Source organism: Vombatus ursinus, unplaced genomic scaffold, assembly GCF_900497805.2.
Source record: "Vombatus ursinus unplaced genomic scaffold, bare-nosed wombat genome assembly UNPS02015358.1, whole genome shotgun sequence".
NCBI classification, from domain to species: Eukaryota; Metazoa; Chordata; class Mammalia; order Diprotodontia; family Vombatidae; genus Vombatus; species Vombatus ursinus.
Window position 1 is genome coordinate 614156 of NW_020955136.1, and position 15508 is coordinate 629663.

The 15508-nt window shown below is 41.8% G+C and overlaps 1 protein-coding gene across 5 annotated transcripts in view; it reads right to left on the reverse strand.

The window, feature by feature from the left end:
• Window positions 1-8334: 8334 nt before the first annotated feature.
• AFF2 (AF4/FMR2 family member 2) overlaps window positions 8335-15508 on the reverse strand; it is a 512420-nt gene continuing 505246 nt past the window's right edge. For all 5 annotated transcript variants that reach the window (XM_027847190.1, XM_027847189.1, XM_027847188.1 and 2 more), the window contains 2 exons: window positions 14941-15128; window positions 8335-8831 (listed from right to left, as the gene is read on the reverse strand). In XM_027847190.1, coding sequence (XP_027702991.1) covers window positions 8710-8831; window positions 14941-15128 — 310 coding nt within the window. In that variant the 3' untranslated portion in view covers window positions 8335-8709. The remainder of the gene's footprint in view (window positions 8832-14940; window positions 15129-15508) is intronic.

Below are 15508 nucleotides of genomic sequence, written 5' to 3' on the forward strand. Positions count from 1 at the left end.
ATTGGCACGATAATTAATCCCTCTAGGAGAGAAACCAATGCACTAGCTTAGCCAATATTATTTATACAGAGACGCTGTGTGGAAAAATCACAAAACTACATTGAAAATGTTTTTACACAGAGTATTACTGTATTCAGAACCAAATGGAAACAAAATGTGTAACTGGGCAACACATTGGAAACACAAAGCTGAAAAGAAAGACCCAAACCAAGCAGAACACGAACAATTTTATCCATAGGAAACAAAAGAAATCCAACCGGCATAACTATACAACACTGTAGTCATTGCTTGGCATTATAACTGTTACCCTGGCCTGTACAAAATGGTGCAACTTACTGAAAATTTTACAAGAATCACATGCTTGGTAAGAACAAAGACACCTTGTGGATTGCTGTAAGGAGAGCTGCACAAAACAGAAGGCAAATTGGCTTCAGTTGAAATGAGATTTCAAGCTCAAAGGGAACTTATGAAATGATCCTCTAATTTGAATGGTTACCTGGGGTGACATCATTGTGGAAATGGATCTTACTTTGGTCTGAGGACCTTTGAGACTTCATGAGGCTTTGTTTTGAGTAACCAGGCCAGGTGACACACAACACTCAGGGTATATATTAGAGATGGTATCGTGGACACTGGTCAATCCCAGTTCCAACATCACGACATCAAATGAGACAGCTTTCCACAGCCTGGGTTCCCTTGGCATGCTCTGACTATGTCCCCTGCATTCTAGTTTTCTCCGTTTTCCTGGAAACTTTGTATGGAGTAAAGAAGTGAACTTCTCCAACAAAGGCCAGTGCCATCCCCAGGGGACAGAAAGAATCACACTAGCAGGCAAAGGGCTCCCAAGGGAAAATCGCTTCCATTTCTGCTTTTGGCCCTTCTGTGGTGGTATGTCCATAGCCTTCTAAGAAATGGGTTTGGGGAAAGAGAAAGTTCTATTAAAGCAACACATCCAGCCCAACAATAGCATAGAAATAGCAAGCTGAACACAAGTTGTTGTTTGAAATACCATGGGAGCAATTCCCCAGGATCACATTTGTTGGTGAGTGTCCTCACCTCATAGGGATGGGAAAAGAGACGTTTCCATTTGCATCCCTGGAGCTGAATGCGTACTTTCAGTGACACTCAATCACCTGAAGAATGCCTGCTTCCCGAAATGCGCTAAGAAGTGAGAACAAGAGAATAGTGACAGTGCCCTGTCATCATTACAGCACAATGAAATTAGCCTTCTGCTCCTCACACACAGGCTAGTGCTGACCTTAGCAAATCCTCCGAGTGTGAGAGAGAAGCTGCGGTGGGCCTCGGAGTTCCAAACTAAACATCCAGACTGAGGAGCCAGGCAGGAGAGAGCCCCCAAATCTCCGGGGCTTACAGATTCGGAATCCGATGTCTTGGTTATGAGAAAATAGATTCTAGTAGAGTTTGTAAAACAGCATTAGCACATAAAGTATGTTATGAAAACATACAGTCCAAAATAATTTCTAACTAGCCTTCCCTCCAGTTGTGAATACCTAGGCGTGCAAGGGCACAGCCACAAAGGACCCACGCGTCCTCTGGGAGGGAACGCTGGAGCTCGAGCACTGTCTGTCTGTGTTTCACTGATAGGCAGCAGCAGCCTGTCTCACGTGGCTTTACCAAGTACCCTAGATGACATCCTTTTCCAAAGGAATTAGGGGCTGGGGAATTTTTTTTTACTAACTAAAATACTCTTCTACCCAACAAGCAAAAACAACGATAACAACAGCGACAGCAACAACAACTAGCAACAACGAGCAACAACAACAAAACAGCAGATTTCCTGGACGGAATTTTACCATTCAGATTTAGGTTGGTTACAAGAAACTAAAGAGATTGGCTACTGCTGGATGTCCAACTCAAACTCATCGACAAATCCTGCCCTCTTGGCCAGCAGCCACGTCCGTCACTCCAAATTAAAGTCACAACGGTACAACACTGTGCCATGGAGCTCTAAAATGGGACAGATGAATGCAATGAAGTTGCATTTATGCTGTGATATGATGCAATTTTTCGGGAGCTGTGACTGGCGTGTTTGAAATCAGGACACGTCTACTTCTCATTTTCCTGTTACCCTTAGAAGCATGAATGAAATACAACTCATAAACTCACATTTACCTAGGCATTTGTCCAAAAAGAAAAAGAAACAACAGTTCTTCCGATATCTCTCATCAGACACTGGGGAAATGTCACTAAACAGCCCACGTTTGCCAAGTGAAGGGGTTTACGTACCCTTTGATCCCAGGGACCATTTGTCTTCATGGTATCTCTGCCAAATTCACTTGTGCCATATTCATATTATCTGAGGAAGATGCTAAATCAAACAGTCTTTAAAAGCATTAATCCAGTGAACGCTGTCAAGAATTAAAAGCAGCAAATGCAGGATCCAAAAAAGTATGAAGGATTTGAGCTGCAAATTTCTCTTTTGGAAATATCCAGTGGGACAGAGTTTTCTGGGAAGGAAAGGGGTTTAAAAAAGACTCTAGGGTTTGGATCTTTAGAAAGAATTGCACTTGTAAGATTTATAGGTGAAGAGCAAGATTAAAGACTCTTGTGTGGATACTGTCTTGCTTTGAAACACAAAAGATGGACTTGATGACCTTGTACACTTGTAGCTTGCTGTGTCTATGCAAGCCAATCCATCTACTGCTGAGGGACTGAGTTCATCTGCAAGCTATTATGCCAACAGCCTAAATCCAGGCACTGAAATACTCCATTAAGAAAAAAGAGCTGGAGGAGAATCCTTAGGAAAGGGAGGACCCTGAAGTTTGGGTTTCACACTCTCCCCAGGGCTAAATACTGATGGTGAGCTCCTCAAGGGCAGAGGACTTAGCTGTTATATACTGCTGCCTTGGGTGTCATGGGTACTCTGCGTGTGTTGGAAAACTGAGTGAATGAGAGGTCAGAATGAGGAAGACATCATTCTTGATCAATGGTTAACGTTATAGCCAAAAGTCTTCGTTCTTTTGATGTTAACTAGAAGAACACATTAGTCCTTATCAGAGTTTCTGAATATGATGAGTTTAATTGATGTAGGAAAGATTAGAGTTGGAATTCAGGTGTAGGCTAGCCAGTAGATATTTCTTAATTTTTGGAATTTGAGTACGGAAATCAGATTTCTAAATCAGTAAAGGAAAAGCATAATTAAACAACAAAGGGGTCCGGGGTGATAAGTACTAAATGTCCATGTTGATAGGAAAAACATAATAAATATTAGCTTATGCTATTATGTCTAGTTAGAAGTGATACTCTAGAAATTAAAATAAACCCAACCAAAACAAGGACTACCCACCCATCTCCCCACTGACCCCGTTGTGATTCTGACCAAGATGACTTGAGAACTTGTTGCCGCTCCTCACTCTAGAAGCAGGAAACCACAGGGTGAGTTTCTGTGACTCAGCCTACTTTGTCTGCTAACGGAGGCTTTCTTCTGTCTTGCCATGCCCTCTTTCCTCCTAGGGTCCTGATGTCTGTGTTGTACCTACCTCACTAAACCAGAAGATCAAAAATACTCCCATAGTTAGGAAAATATAGAAAAAGTGAGTCATCTATAAGGTAAAACACCAACTTCTGTTGGTCTGTGGCTCTCTAAAATCAATCTTACAGCGCGGACATGGATCCATATGCACGTGTGGGAAAGTCACTGGCCTTGCTGATTGAGTTTGGGAGCACTATTTTGAATAAAAACCCGTCTACCAGGCTGGGAGAGAAGGAAGAATAATTCCAGTTTAGCTTGTTTCAGTGTCTCCTACTAGGTGATTACTTGACAGAGACTTGCTTCTCTGGTAGGTCCTTAGGTGACCCTAGCATTGTAGAAGGGAATCCAGTTGACTGAGTACCAAAAGGTGATTGGATTTGGCTGTTGGATACTGTGTTTCCTTGGCAAGCAGGCACTGGGATTTCTCCTGTCCATCAGCCCAGTGGTTTAATTTAGTTAAGAACCAAATAGGTAGGGAGCATCTAAGATTCTTATTAAGGCACCAAGTCTGGGGACTTTGTTCCCCCCTTCCCCCTCTACCCGTTCCAGCTTAAACCCAAATTGCTGAGGAAAGAATACAAGGCCTGGCAGATGACGAAAATAGGATCGACGTGAAAGGGCTCCTAGGTTGAAAACTTTCATTAGCCACTTTTTATAAGGGGTCACACAAGCTCACTTGTACTTCAGTGTCCTCCTTTCTTCCATCTTGTAGAGAGGGCTGGGGTTTTTAAAGGCCTCCCGATTGTACCACCCCTGTCCCCCACTTTCCAGCTCCCATCTTAAGGTCAAGGAAAAAGTCAAAAGCCAAGTTTTCCACTGAGGCTGGGAGTAAGGTAAGGAGTACTACTCAATAGCCAATATGCATTTGGCATCTTAAATGAATTTTATCAAAGACTTGCTTTTCTACACTGCACAGATGATAAAATGGAAAAGCTTCAATCTCTTACAAGAATGATTATTTATAATGATTCTGAAAATGCAGTTCAGTGTCCCCTGACTTTGCATGGACTTCATATGAAGGTTTTGATTATCCCTGCTTGTCAGGATCCAAATGGGGCAAATACTGCAGTCTGGCTCACAAAGCTTCCCCCCCCCCCCCCCCCCCCCCTCTGGCTCAGAGGGGCTCCCCCCCCTTCCCCCCAACTGCAATCTGGCTCAGAAGGGTTCCCCCCACCCCATTCTCCTCATATGCACAAAATGCAATCTTCAGTTACTTGTCTGATTACTGCGAAAAACGGAATGGTATTTTCAGAGGGCTTCCATGTTTATGAGGTGGAAAACGGAAAGGGAGGTGGACAGCTCTCTTTATTTACCCTAAACGATCAGATGCTCTAACTGCCATCTGACACTAGCTGATCTACTCACCTACCTGTTTGACCTGGTCAAATATGCAGATGCTATTTCTACTGCTAATCCCAATGAAAATGATTTGATTTTAAGTATGCAAATAAGGCTGTGTTAAGGTAGTATCAGTTGAAGTGCAAAAAGGAAAAAAAAAATCTATCATTCAGCCAGTTGTTTAGGCTGCCTTTCATCAAGCAACTGGTTTAACTTCATTGTAATTCAATGTGAGGGATTGTTTTGTGTGTATGTATAGGGTTCTAAATGGTAGTGACCCAGTGTTTGAATCAAAGGGTCATCAAATGCCAGCTCCTTCACCCAGAAACACAGAGGTAGGAGGGGCCCTAGAGAGAGAACCACCTGATCCAACTCCCTTTGTAGTTTCAATGATGACGAAAAGGACCCGAAGAGGGCAAACAACTGATTCGAGGTCATGCAGTCCCTGTGTCTGTTAAGAAGTTGGTTATTTGGTAACTAGGTCCCCTAGGAACTCCATTCATGATTTAAAAATCACTTTCCAACACCCCCTCCAGAAGGGGAATTTTAATAAAACATCAGAAATCTGTGGCAGGAAAGATGATCAAAAATCTTTTCAAAGCAGCTAAGATGGTATGAATGAATGGGATATGCATGGTTCAGTGATAGAATGTCCCAAAGTGTAATCAAAACACAATTTCACTAAAAGCTCTAATTTAGCCACTTGCTCACTGATTGAGGATGTGCATCATTCTACTCTGATGGAAAAAAGGGGACCTTAAGCTTGAATCTTTTCCCACTAGCAACAACTAATCTACCTTTGCAATGGTGTCACCCAATCAGAAAAAAGACCACTGTTTTCTCAATCAAATTGTTAAGTGATTAGCAGTCTACAGGCTGGCTGGCAACATACCTAGTGGCAAAATTTCTATCCTTAGTATCGTACTTGTAAGTTATTTTCAAAATAATCCTACCTACCACACTGATACAGTAAAATGACAACATCACTAACAAATTTGGTAGCTAATGCAAATGATATCCAGGCCTACAGCCTAACAGAAACTTTTCACATTGCCACTAATGGTATTTTGGATTATCACAGAGGGAATTGGACCCTGACTGGGTGGTACTCATAGAGAAGAAGGTTGGGATCTCTCTGTATTAGCACTGATGGAGCTCAGAAAATGCTTGGCTTTCCTAACTATGCCTGTCAGTGGAAGTAGATTCCATGATGCTGCTCTGGAGACATTCCTCTGTTGTTAAAGAAGGGACAAGACAAAATAGCTAAGGAGATAGGACTTCTCTCCACCATCACCAGAAGGGACCCCAGGCTCTATTCTCTCCTGAGTGTCTGAGCTGTGGAAATGCACTTAACACATCAACATGGCCAACCTTGGAATGTCTCCATAACTAAGACACATTACAGACAAACTCTAGCCATCACATTGCAAATGATAAACCAGTACGAATCCTCAACGACGAAACCAAAAGCGTCATCCCCTCTGGGTAAGAAAGTGGTTCACCCTCCAGGTTTAGTTGATCACTAAACTGTTTTTGAAGCAAGACTGATCAGGTATGATCTGGCTGCTAAGCCTAAGCTCGTCTGTCAGACTTTAGGATTCTGCTGCTGCTGCTGTTGGCAGAGCCTTGAAATTTAGCCACTGGAGGTGGCAAAATCAGGCAGAAGATTTCTTCACCTCCTACCTATTGTATGTCAAGGAGAGATGAAAATACCCTGAAATCAGAGGTGAATCTTTCTTCTACAAGAGCCAGGGGAAAGCTAATACGTAAGTTTCCTTGAGAAACTGCCCCCGGCACTGTATTGTGGTGTTTGTGGAGATTAAATTTTGAGAAGTCTCTGTTTAGTGGTCCACGGTAGTCTTGGGTTACAGTTGTCTGTGTTGAATGTACAGGTCTAGACAATGGCTTTGCATTGCACAGAGCCGATAGATGGGAAACTCAAATCCTCACGAGATCATCAGGCTGGTTTTCTTACAATGCAGACACCTGTGTGTCCCTACCTCCAGAAAAATACCATTCTGAATGTGCCTTCCCTAACTCTTCTCATCCCCAATATTTAAGATCAGATTTGAAATCACATATTTAAAAAAAATCTGGCTGTAAGTTAGTGAACAGCAGATTAAAGGTTTTCTGGGTTTTGCATTAGGAGGCAGTCATGATTAGCTAATGCTTGGATGATACCTCATAGGTGTGTGGTGAGATGGAGCATAATTTTTCACTGCAGTATTTTTGGATATAAATTCAATTTTAAGCATAGTAAAAGGTGGGGATGGTTAGTTGTAATTGATGGGGAAACATGGCCAAATTGAGTGACATGTTTGGTGATGAGATCTCCAGGATTTTCTTAAATGTACCACTATATAAAGTATTACCATACAACCCATGTTTTTTTCCCTTCAAAGCAAAAAAAAGGGCCCACAATTACTTAGATCATTTGTAATTTCCTTTGGGATTACCTCTGAATTGTTTCATGATGGTGTAGACTTGAATGGAATCAACCCCAATTGATCATATGGCAAATCAGCAAAAATACCCATATAACAATGGGAACTTTAGGGAGCTGATAGGGCCAAGTAGAGGATTCAGACCATAGGTCATCAAACAGTATAGTATTACTTCTAGGTAATGAAAATTTGGATTTTGTCATCTATTTCATGAAAGAGTGCCAACCTGACAACAGAATATGAGCAATGGCTCTAAAGCAGGTACTATCAGGGTTAATTACTGGTTCAAGGTCTCTCCAGATGGCTCCCATCTGCAGTAGCCATGTCTATAGTGTAGCATTAGATTTTGCACCTCCCGTTGAGATATATATATATATATATATATGTGTGTGTGTGTGTGTGTGTATGTGTGTGTATATATACATATACACACACATACATATATACACACACACACATACATATACATACATACATACATACATACATACATACATACATACATATATATATATATGTATATATTAAACCAAGCTCTCCTGTCAAGGAGAGCCCTTCTTCAAGGGAAGTCTAGGGAAAGATTAAAACTTTGTCAAGTCCCAGAATGGAAAGGGAATGTGCCAGCAGACTGCCCAAACCACTCAAAACAAATGCCGCCCCTCTCTCCTATCATTTTTTTTTGTTTGTTTTGTTTTGTTCTTTACTATTCTAATTTGACAGCAGAGAATTAGGACAGGTGATGAAAACAAAAGGCAACCAAACAAACCCTCTAATAGCATACTGGTTAGCATCTTTAGAGTGGCATTGGTGTGTTGCTTTGTCTTCTAACACTGTTGGTTCTTAGATATTATTGGGACATCTCCCCAGGGAGTTTCACAATGAAAATTGTCATTGAAGAGCACACGACCTCAGCCATGAATCCTAACCAGTAATGAAGCAGTGAAAGGCTTTTTTTTTCCTCTGGCTCATATGAGTTTAGATTTGGGGGACAGCTATATGATTTATAAAATTTTCATCTCTGCAAGTTGTCTGTGTCTAAATTCTCTTCTTATACATATGTAAGACATTTATGCTTTATTTCTTGGGAATCCGTCATCTTCACAAAGTGCTTTCTTTCCATTTTTAGTTTTAGGCAGTGTGGACATGAAACAAGACTGCGGGGAATGTAGTATTCTATAAAGCATATAATGGGTACATGGTTGGAAATATGTAGCTAAAATAACCCACAATAGCTAGATAACTTAACATATGCTACTCTGGAGATGTAGTGTCCACTTATATCGATTGACTCCTGCTTCCCACAGCTATCAAAAGAGGCATAAGAACGAACACGTAAATTCAAAAATGTTTCCCAAATGAGCAAAGTTCCACCGGTGATCGTCAGAATGCTGGTAGAGGTAGAACTATGGGATGATGAAGATGACGGCTCAGCCATTAGGACAGGTGGGCTTCCAGGCGAAGCCAGTGCAGTCCTTGGCGGATGTAACGAACCAGGTTGGTCATTGTGCTGTGTTGCGTCAAAGGCCCCATCAGTGAATCCAGATCTGCAAAAAATTCTGGAAACAAGAATACAGGTCAGTGAAGATTGTTCAATGGTGTTGGGCAAATTTGCTCTTGAGAGCTAAGCCAGGTCTGCGTGGCATCCCCCCACTACTTAAAATTTAAAGAGTAGAAAAGTCAATTATTTGGCTCCTTACTTAGTCCATCTACCAAATTTGATTTAATTTGCAAACTTTTTTGAAATTATTTTCAATTTGATTGATAATCTTTTCTTTTTAGATCACTTACGTTTCGAAATATATCTTCTCTCCTACCTAGTAAGCCATCCCTTTGTAATAAAGAATAAAACAGAGGGGGGAAAAGACAATTCAGAAAAAAACTAACCTAAGTTTAGACTGAGTTATAGGAAGTCTCCAAATGTCCCACTTCTTCAGAAAGGGGAGGTAGGTACATTTTCTCATCCTTTCTTTAAGGACAAGCTTGGTCATTATAATTATACAGTGTTCACTTATGGGCTTTTGGGGTACAGGGTGTTCTTTCTGTTTACACTGTTGCATTAAATTGTGGATATTGTTTTCCTCAGTTCTGCTTACTTTATTCTGCATCAGTTTGTGTAAGACTCCCCATGCTTCTCTGTATCCTTTATATTCACTGTTTCTTATGACTGAGTGATATTCTGCTATATTCATCTACCACAATTTTTCTCTAGCCATTCCCCAATGGATTGGCATCTATTTGTTTTGGATTCTTTGCTACTATAAAAAGTGCTGCTAGAAATATTTTGCTGTAGATAGGATGGACTCCTTGGGGTACATTTTTTTAAAATAGAGAGTTTCAGACTTGGACAGGACCTGGCATCAAGTCCAACTTCTGTATTCTATGGAGAAGGCAACCGAAAGCCCATAAATAGCAGAGCTGGGCTGCGAATTTGTTATATGGGTTTTTGGTGGTAAAACTGGCATGGTGGTGGTGGTGGGAGGAGGAGGAGGTTTACAAAGCACTTTATATATGTTATCTAATTTGATCTTCACAACAACCATGTGAAATAGGTGCTATAATTATCCCCCTTTTTACAATTGAGGAAACTGAGGCTGAAAAAGTTACTTGCCCAGATTAAATGAGATATTTATAAAGTGCTTAGCACAGTGCCTGGCACATAGAAGGTGCTATATAAATGCTTATTTCTGCCACCCCCTGCCCCTCCTCACATAACTGGTAAGTTATGTCAGAGTTCAAACTCAGGACTTCTAGACTCTTAAATCCAGAGCTCTACCCACTGTGCCACCTAGCTTCCTTAGACCAATGTAGATTGGTAAAATTTTGCCCCTGATTGAGGATTGGTCTGTGGGGACCCACTTTGGGGAAATAATGGTTAAAAAGGCTCTCAGGTGAGAGAGAAGGGTGTGTGTGTGTGTGTGTGTGTGTACCGAAGTTGGAATTTTCTTATCAAGGGTATGGAAAACGAATGAGTTACAGCCCTGGGGATAAAAGGAGGAGACGCCAACATGCCTTAGGTCTGACTGACTCCCAAGAGATCAGTCCCAGTGTAGGTACACTCATTATCAGTGGATAAAGGAAAGCCAAAGTGAGTATAACAGCTGTGCAGTAGGCAGCAATGCAGGTCAGTGAATTCTAGAGGAGGTTAGAGCTGTTCTTCAGGGGACAGAAATGATGCATTTGAGTGAAGAAAGTTGAAATGGAACGCCTTTACTTGAGAAGAGGAGGAAAAGGGAAGATAGGGTATATATAGAAAGTGAAAGGCAGAAAGCTTCAAATAGTGAATATAAGTCAAATGTAAAGTCAGATCCTGGAGAGAAGGGACTGTGCTTGGTTTTTGTCTTTTGTGTCTGACAGGCACCCACTGAGTGGGCATTTAAGAAATGCTTGATTGCTTGCCGAATGAATCCACTTTCCATCTCAGTAAATAGCTGGGATGTAGTTAGAGCTTCTTATAGAGATTTGTAAGATTTCTCATCATTTGTCTTTTGGGGTTTTTATTTGAAACTCTTATCTATTTTTCCTAGAGTGGCCAGTAGTCAAAAATCCTTGCCAAACCTACAGAAATACTATGGTATTGTTTCTGAGATATCAGAGAAAAGGAGAAGTTGAAAACCTGCATCAGATTTGACAGGGGATGCCAGGTAGAAAACCTAGTGGTGGCAGGAATGCCAAAGAAGCAGGTGCCCAAGTCCTGGGGATCAGGAGTTATTCTGGAAAAAAGCAATGTCTGGGGGCCTTCATGCTGGCAAGAGGCCCTTTCCTTACACCAAGGCTATCAGTGAGCTGAAGCCCTGGATTATTTTTCCGGTCAGAATGCTAATCAATCCAAATAAAAGCAGTAGATTTGGAGACGGCCTGGGTTTGCCTTCCTCCTCTGCTCCATGTGGCCTTGGGCATGGTCCGTCTTCCTTCTCCCTTCTCCCCTCTGGATCTCAGTTTCCAGCTGTAAATTTCCTTCTACCTCTAAATCCTATAAACCTGTGATCTGACTCTATACTTCACTGCTGGCAGATTGAAAAGGCTGTGGTATAAAAATGACTTTCGGAGCATTTGAGCAGAAATGACTAAGAATTGGACCAGATGATGCCAAATTTGGTTCTCTTCCTTTTGAGCTTATTATAAGCTGACTAATGGTGTTTTCAGCACTGCTGGCTAAAGGTCAGAACTATTTTGAGTCAACATCAAGCAAGACACAAGCAAGCTCCTTGACAAACTCTGCTAATGACAAGATTAGCACCATCTCATCTAACAACAGAGAGGGCGCCCCACGCTGGTGTGGTAAAATTCTGAAGGTAAAAGATGAGCCTTTGTTTCAAATGTAGGGCTTGATGCATTTAGTACAATGTTAACTGTCAACATTTGGAGACCCTCACTATCAAAAGGAATGATTTTTCTTTGGCAGGTCTTACCCAGGACATCTCCCACAACACTAGAGGACACATTTAGGCTGATGGTATAGCTCCTTGTTTAATACCTTGCTTTGTATCCATACTCAATGGGTCAGTCAGTAACGGATCTGTAATGGATCTTTGCATTCTTTTCATGAGAGGTACCTTGTCTGAGGGGAGCCTTCATGACTGCATTTTGATCAATGAAGTAAGAAGAGGCAATAGGTGGTGCCAGAGTGGACTCAGGGAGACCTAAGTTCAAATCCGATTTCAGACATTTGTCGGCTGTGTGACTCTGGGTAATTCACTTAACCCCTCTCTTCCTCCATCTCATCATCTGTAAAATTGTCATAATAGGATCTACCTCTCAGGGCATATTGTGAGGATCAAATGAGATAATATTTGAATACTGCTATCTAAATGCTAGCTATTATTAAGAAGCTTTTTTGAAATTAAGAAACAGTGGAGACAGTTGGAATGTACTTAGGTCCAGCCACTCTTACCTTCATCGCCTTAGGTGCCTTTTCCATTTCCTTACTATATGTACGTGTCAGTCAATAAACATTTATTAAGGATCTACTGTGTGCCAGGCAATGTGCTAAGCTTTGGGGATGTAAGTATGAAAAAGGACAGTCGGTGTCCTCAAGGAGCTCATAGCTGAAAAGTAGGAGATCGGGTCGGGGTACAGCTAGGAAAGGTGCCCAACCAGCGGGCGTGGTGGAAAAGTCAGAGAAGATCCTAAGTAGCACAGCCAAGTGAGAAATGAGCTCTGAGAACATCTCTGTGTGCGTACTTATGTACCTACATGTCTCATACAACAACATACGTGTTGTCTCCCCCAGCTAGAAGAGCACTGATTTTTTAGTTAGGAGCTGGATTCAGATTCTGCCTCTGTGTGCTTTCTAGAGCTATGATCCTGCGACTGCTGATCAGAACAGTGAGCAAGGACTGTTTCCATTTTGTCTTGGAATCGCCAGTGACCAGCGTAGTGCCTGGCACATAGCAGGTCCATAGTAGGAAGGGCATGTTTATGGTATGGAGTGGGGAAGGAAGAAAAAACTCAGGGAACTTGAGAGCTAATTTCAACTATTTGAAACTCTGTCGTGTAGAAGAGGGATTTAACTTGTATTGGGCACTAGAGGACAGAGCCAGGATTAATGACCTAGAAGTTGCAAATGGGCCAATTTCAATTAGACACCAGGAGAACCTTTGAAGCCATTAGAGCAGTTTGGGGTGCCCTGGGAAGCACAGGGCACCCCTTGTCAGCTCTTGAAGCCAAGAGTGGATGCCCACTACTTTACTGTGGTATAGTGGGGGTTCCTTTTGGGGAATGGGTTCAAGGAGATATGAGCCCACCCCTAATCCAACTTGAGTGTTTTGGGCCCTTTTAACTCTGACATTCTCAGATCCTATACTTGGTGCTATCTGTGCCTTTTGAATTCAGTAAACTAGAGAAGTTGCTAATGCTTGAGAAAGTGGGCCTAGTGGATATAGTGCTGGCCTTGGAGTCAGCCTACATCAGAGGCCTCCAACACTTACTAGCATGTGAACCCACTCAAGTCAGTGAAGTTCACTGCACCTCAGTTTCTTTATCTGTAAAACAGGGATAATAATGATAGCACCAATAACACTTTTCTCTGAGGGTTATTGGGAAGGTCAAATAAGTAAATATATGTACTTTTCAGACCTAAAGTTTAAATGTGAGCCGAATTATTATTACTACTGAAGCAAATGATATCAGAAATTTAGTTCCAGGCCTGTCCACAGAGGGATTGGATAAACACAATATGCCAGCAACAATTCTTGTCTGCCATAGTAGATTCACATGAAATCTAGTGCTATGGTGATATAATATAAGAGGAGAATTTTGGAAAATTCCTAAGTGCTTTGAGGTCCCCAGAATAACTGAGAAAGATAAGTACACAAATCAAAGTCAATGATTAGCTAAATAAGAGAAGTACTTACATTTAAAAAACCTAGTCCTATAGCACTGAGTTCCAGCCACTAAGCACCAGTGCAAGTAATAATTTGAGAACTTGACCAGATCATGCATAAAGTATGTACATGCACATATATGTGTATGTGTATGCATACATGTGTGTACATGTGCCTAGTGTTGTCATGACCCATGGTATTTGACCCTAAGGTTGATAAACATACTCGTCCCAAAGCCCTTGTCTCTGTCACACGGCTCAGTCTTGCACCTTTAACTAAGAACACACCTGTGCAGCGAATTGTTCCCTCTAGTGTAGTTTTTACTTGACACTGTTTCTGTGAAAGCCAAGACCTGTGGTAGGTGGGGGAGGCGTGCATGTGCCTTTCTGGTGGATGTCCAGCATCCAAGTATGCTGTGAAGATGTTCTCAAGAGTCTTAGGGAATTTTATTATTTCAAACTATTGGTACCCCCTTTGCATGTCAGCAAACTTGAGAGCAAAACAGGATCTCCTTAAAAAAAGCCCAGCTGGTCTCAAATAGTGCTTATAGCTGCTAGGCCTGAAGTTGGCAGTGATAATGAGGGCCATCTAGACACACAGACATCAGAATGGTTTGGGTGAAAGGAATTGTTATTTTTGCCTGTGGTTTCTTGATGCTTAGCAAAATCACTTTTCAAAGCTGAGCAGTGGAGTTCCTGTCAAAGCCGAGCATTTCTTCTCCTCAGCCCTCCAATCAGGGAAGAAAAACTCAGGGCCCAGGGCCCTTTTTACACTTGTATTCTGATTGCTGATAGCTAGTTAGATCGGGAAGACTGTGATAGTTCAGTACCACTGTCATCACATACATGGCAGTATTGAAAGGATCGGAGTCCTTGCTCTGAAATGGAAGATGTCTTTTCATTACTGACAGACACTAATGACTCCAATGAAGGTAGAAGCACCTCAGTTCAAATGAGAAAAAAATAATAGAATTTAATGGAGCCCTAATTAATTTGCCAATCATTCTGCCCTACTGGCCTTGTTCCTCTGTTTCAGTCTTTATTATAACACACATAATGGAGTGAGGTTCTGCGGTAATTATTTGCACACGTGTCCCTGTTAAGATCTGTTCCTTCCTATCTGCCCCTCCCTCCCATACACAAACAGTTAAGGTGACATATGTGTCTCAACCCTTGAGGCCTTTACCTCCTGGGTAACCTGAATGAACAGCCATTACCAAAGAGATACTGAAGAGTAAAAGCCCATCTCCCTCTCCTTTCTCTTCTCCCTCCCCACCTCCCCCCCCCATGCAGAATACAACCCCTTCAAAACTACATTATGGAGAGAGTGGTCAAATAGTTACCTCTGTTCTCTCTAGTGAGTCTATCTGCCATGTCCCAGTGTTCGTAACCACGAAGTACATTGTTGGTGATGTTAACGTGGCTGGCTGCCATGTGGTGGATTCGGTGAGGAATGACAATAGGTCCCAAGGATGGTAAAGCACTTGATGATGAAGGACTGAGGGACAAAGGTGATGGTGCATCTGTGCTCCTAGGGAAAGGAAAAAGAGTCTCATTCTCATAGCCACGTCATCTCCCTTCCTTTGTCAAGTATTGCAAAAGTCTTTGTTTTTTACTATTTTTTTTCAAATGGATAGAGATACTTTTTGACTGATAAAATATAAATTCATTTAAAAGTCCCACAAAAAATAAGGCATAGTGATGCAGACATTGGAGAACAAAGAGGACATCTTGGAGGCAGAATTTTCATGTGAACTTTGGGACCTTACTAATGCCACTGTCTATCCAGTACATTGAGGAAATCATAGGTCCAGACTCCTCTCCCCTCAATCCCCCAAAAATCCAAGTGCAGTTTGGCATTGGGAAGATATCTCTCAAGTTGGGTGTATCTGAGACAAGCTCTCTAACAGT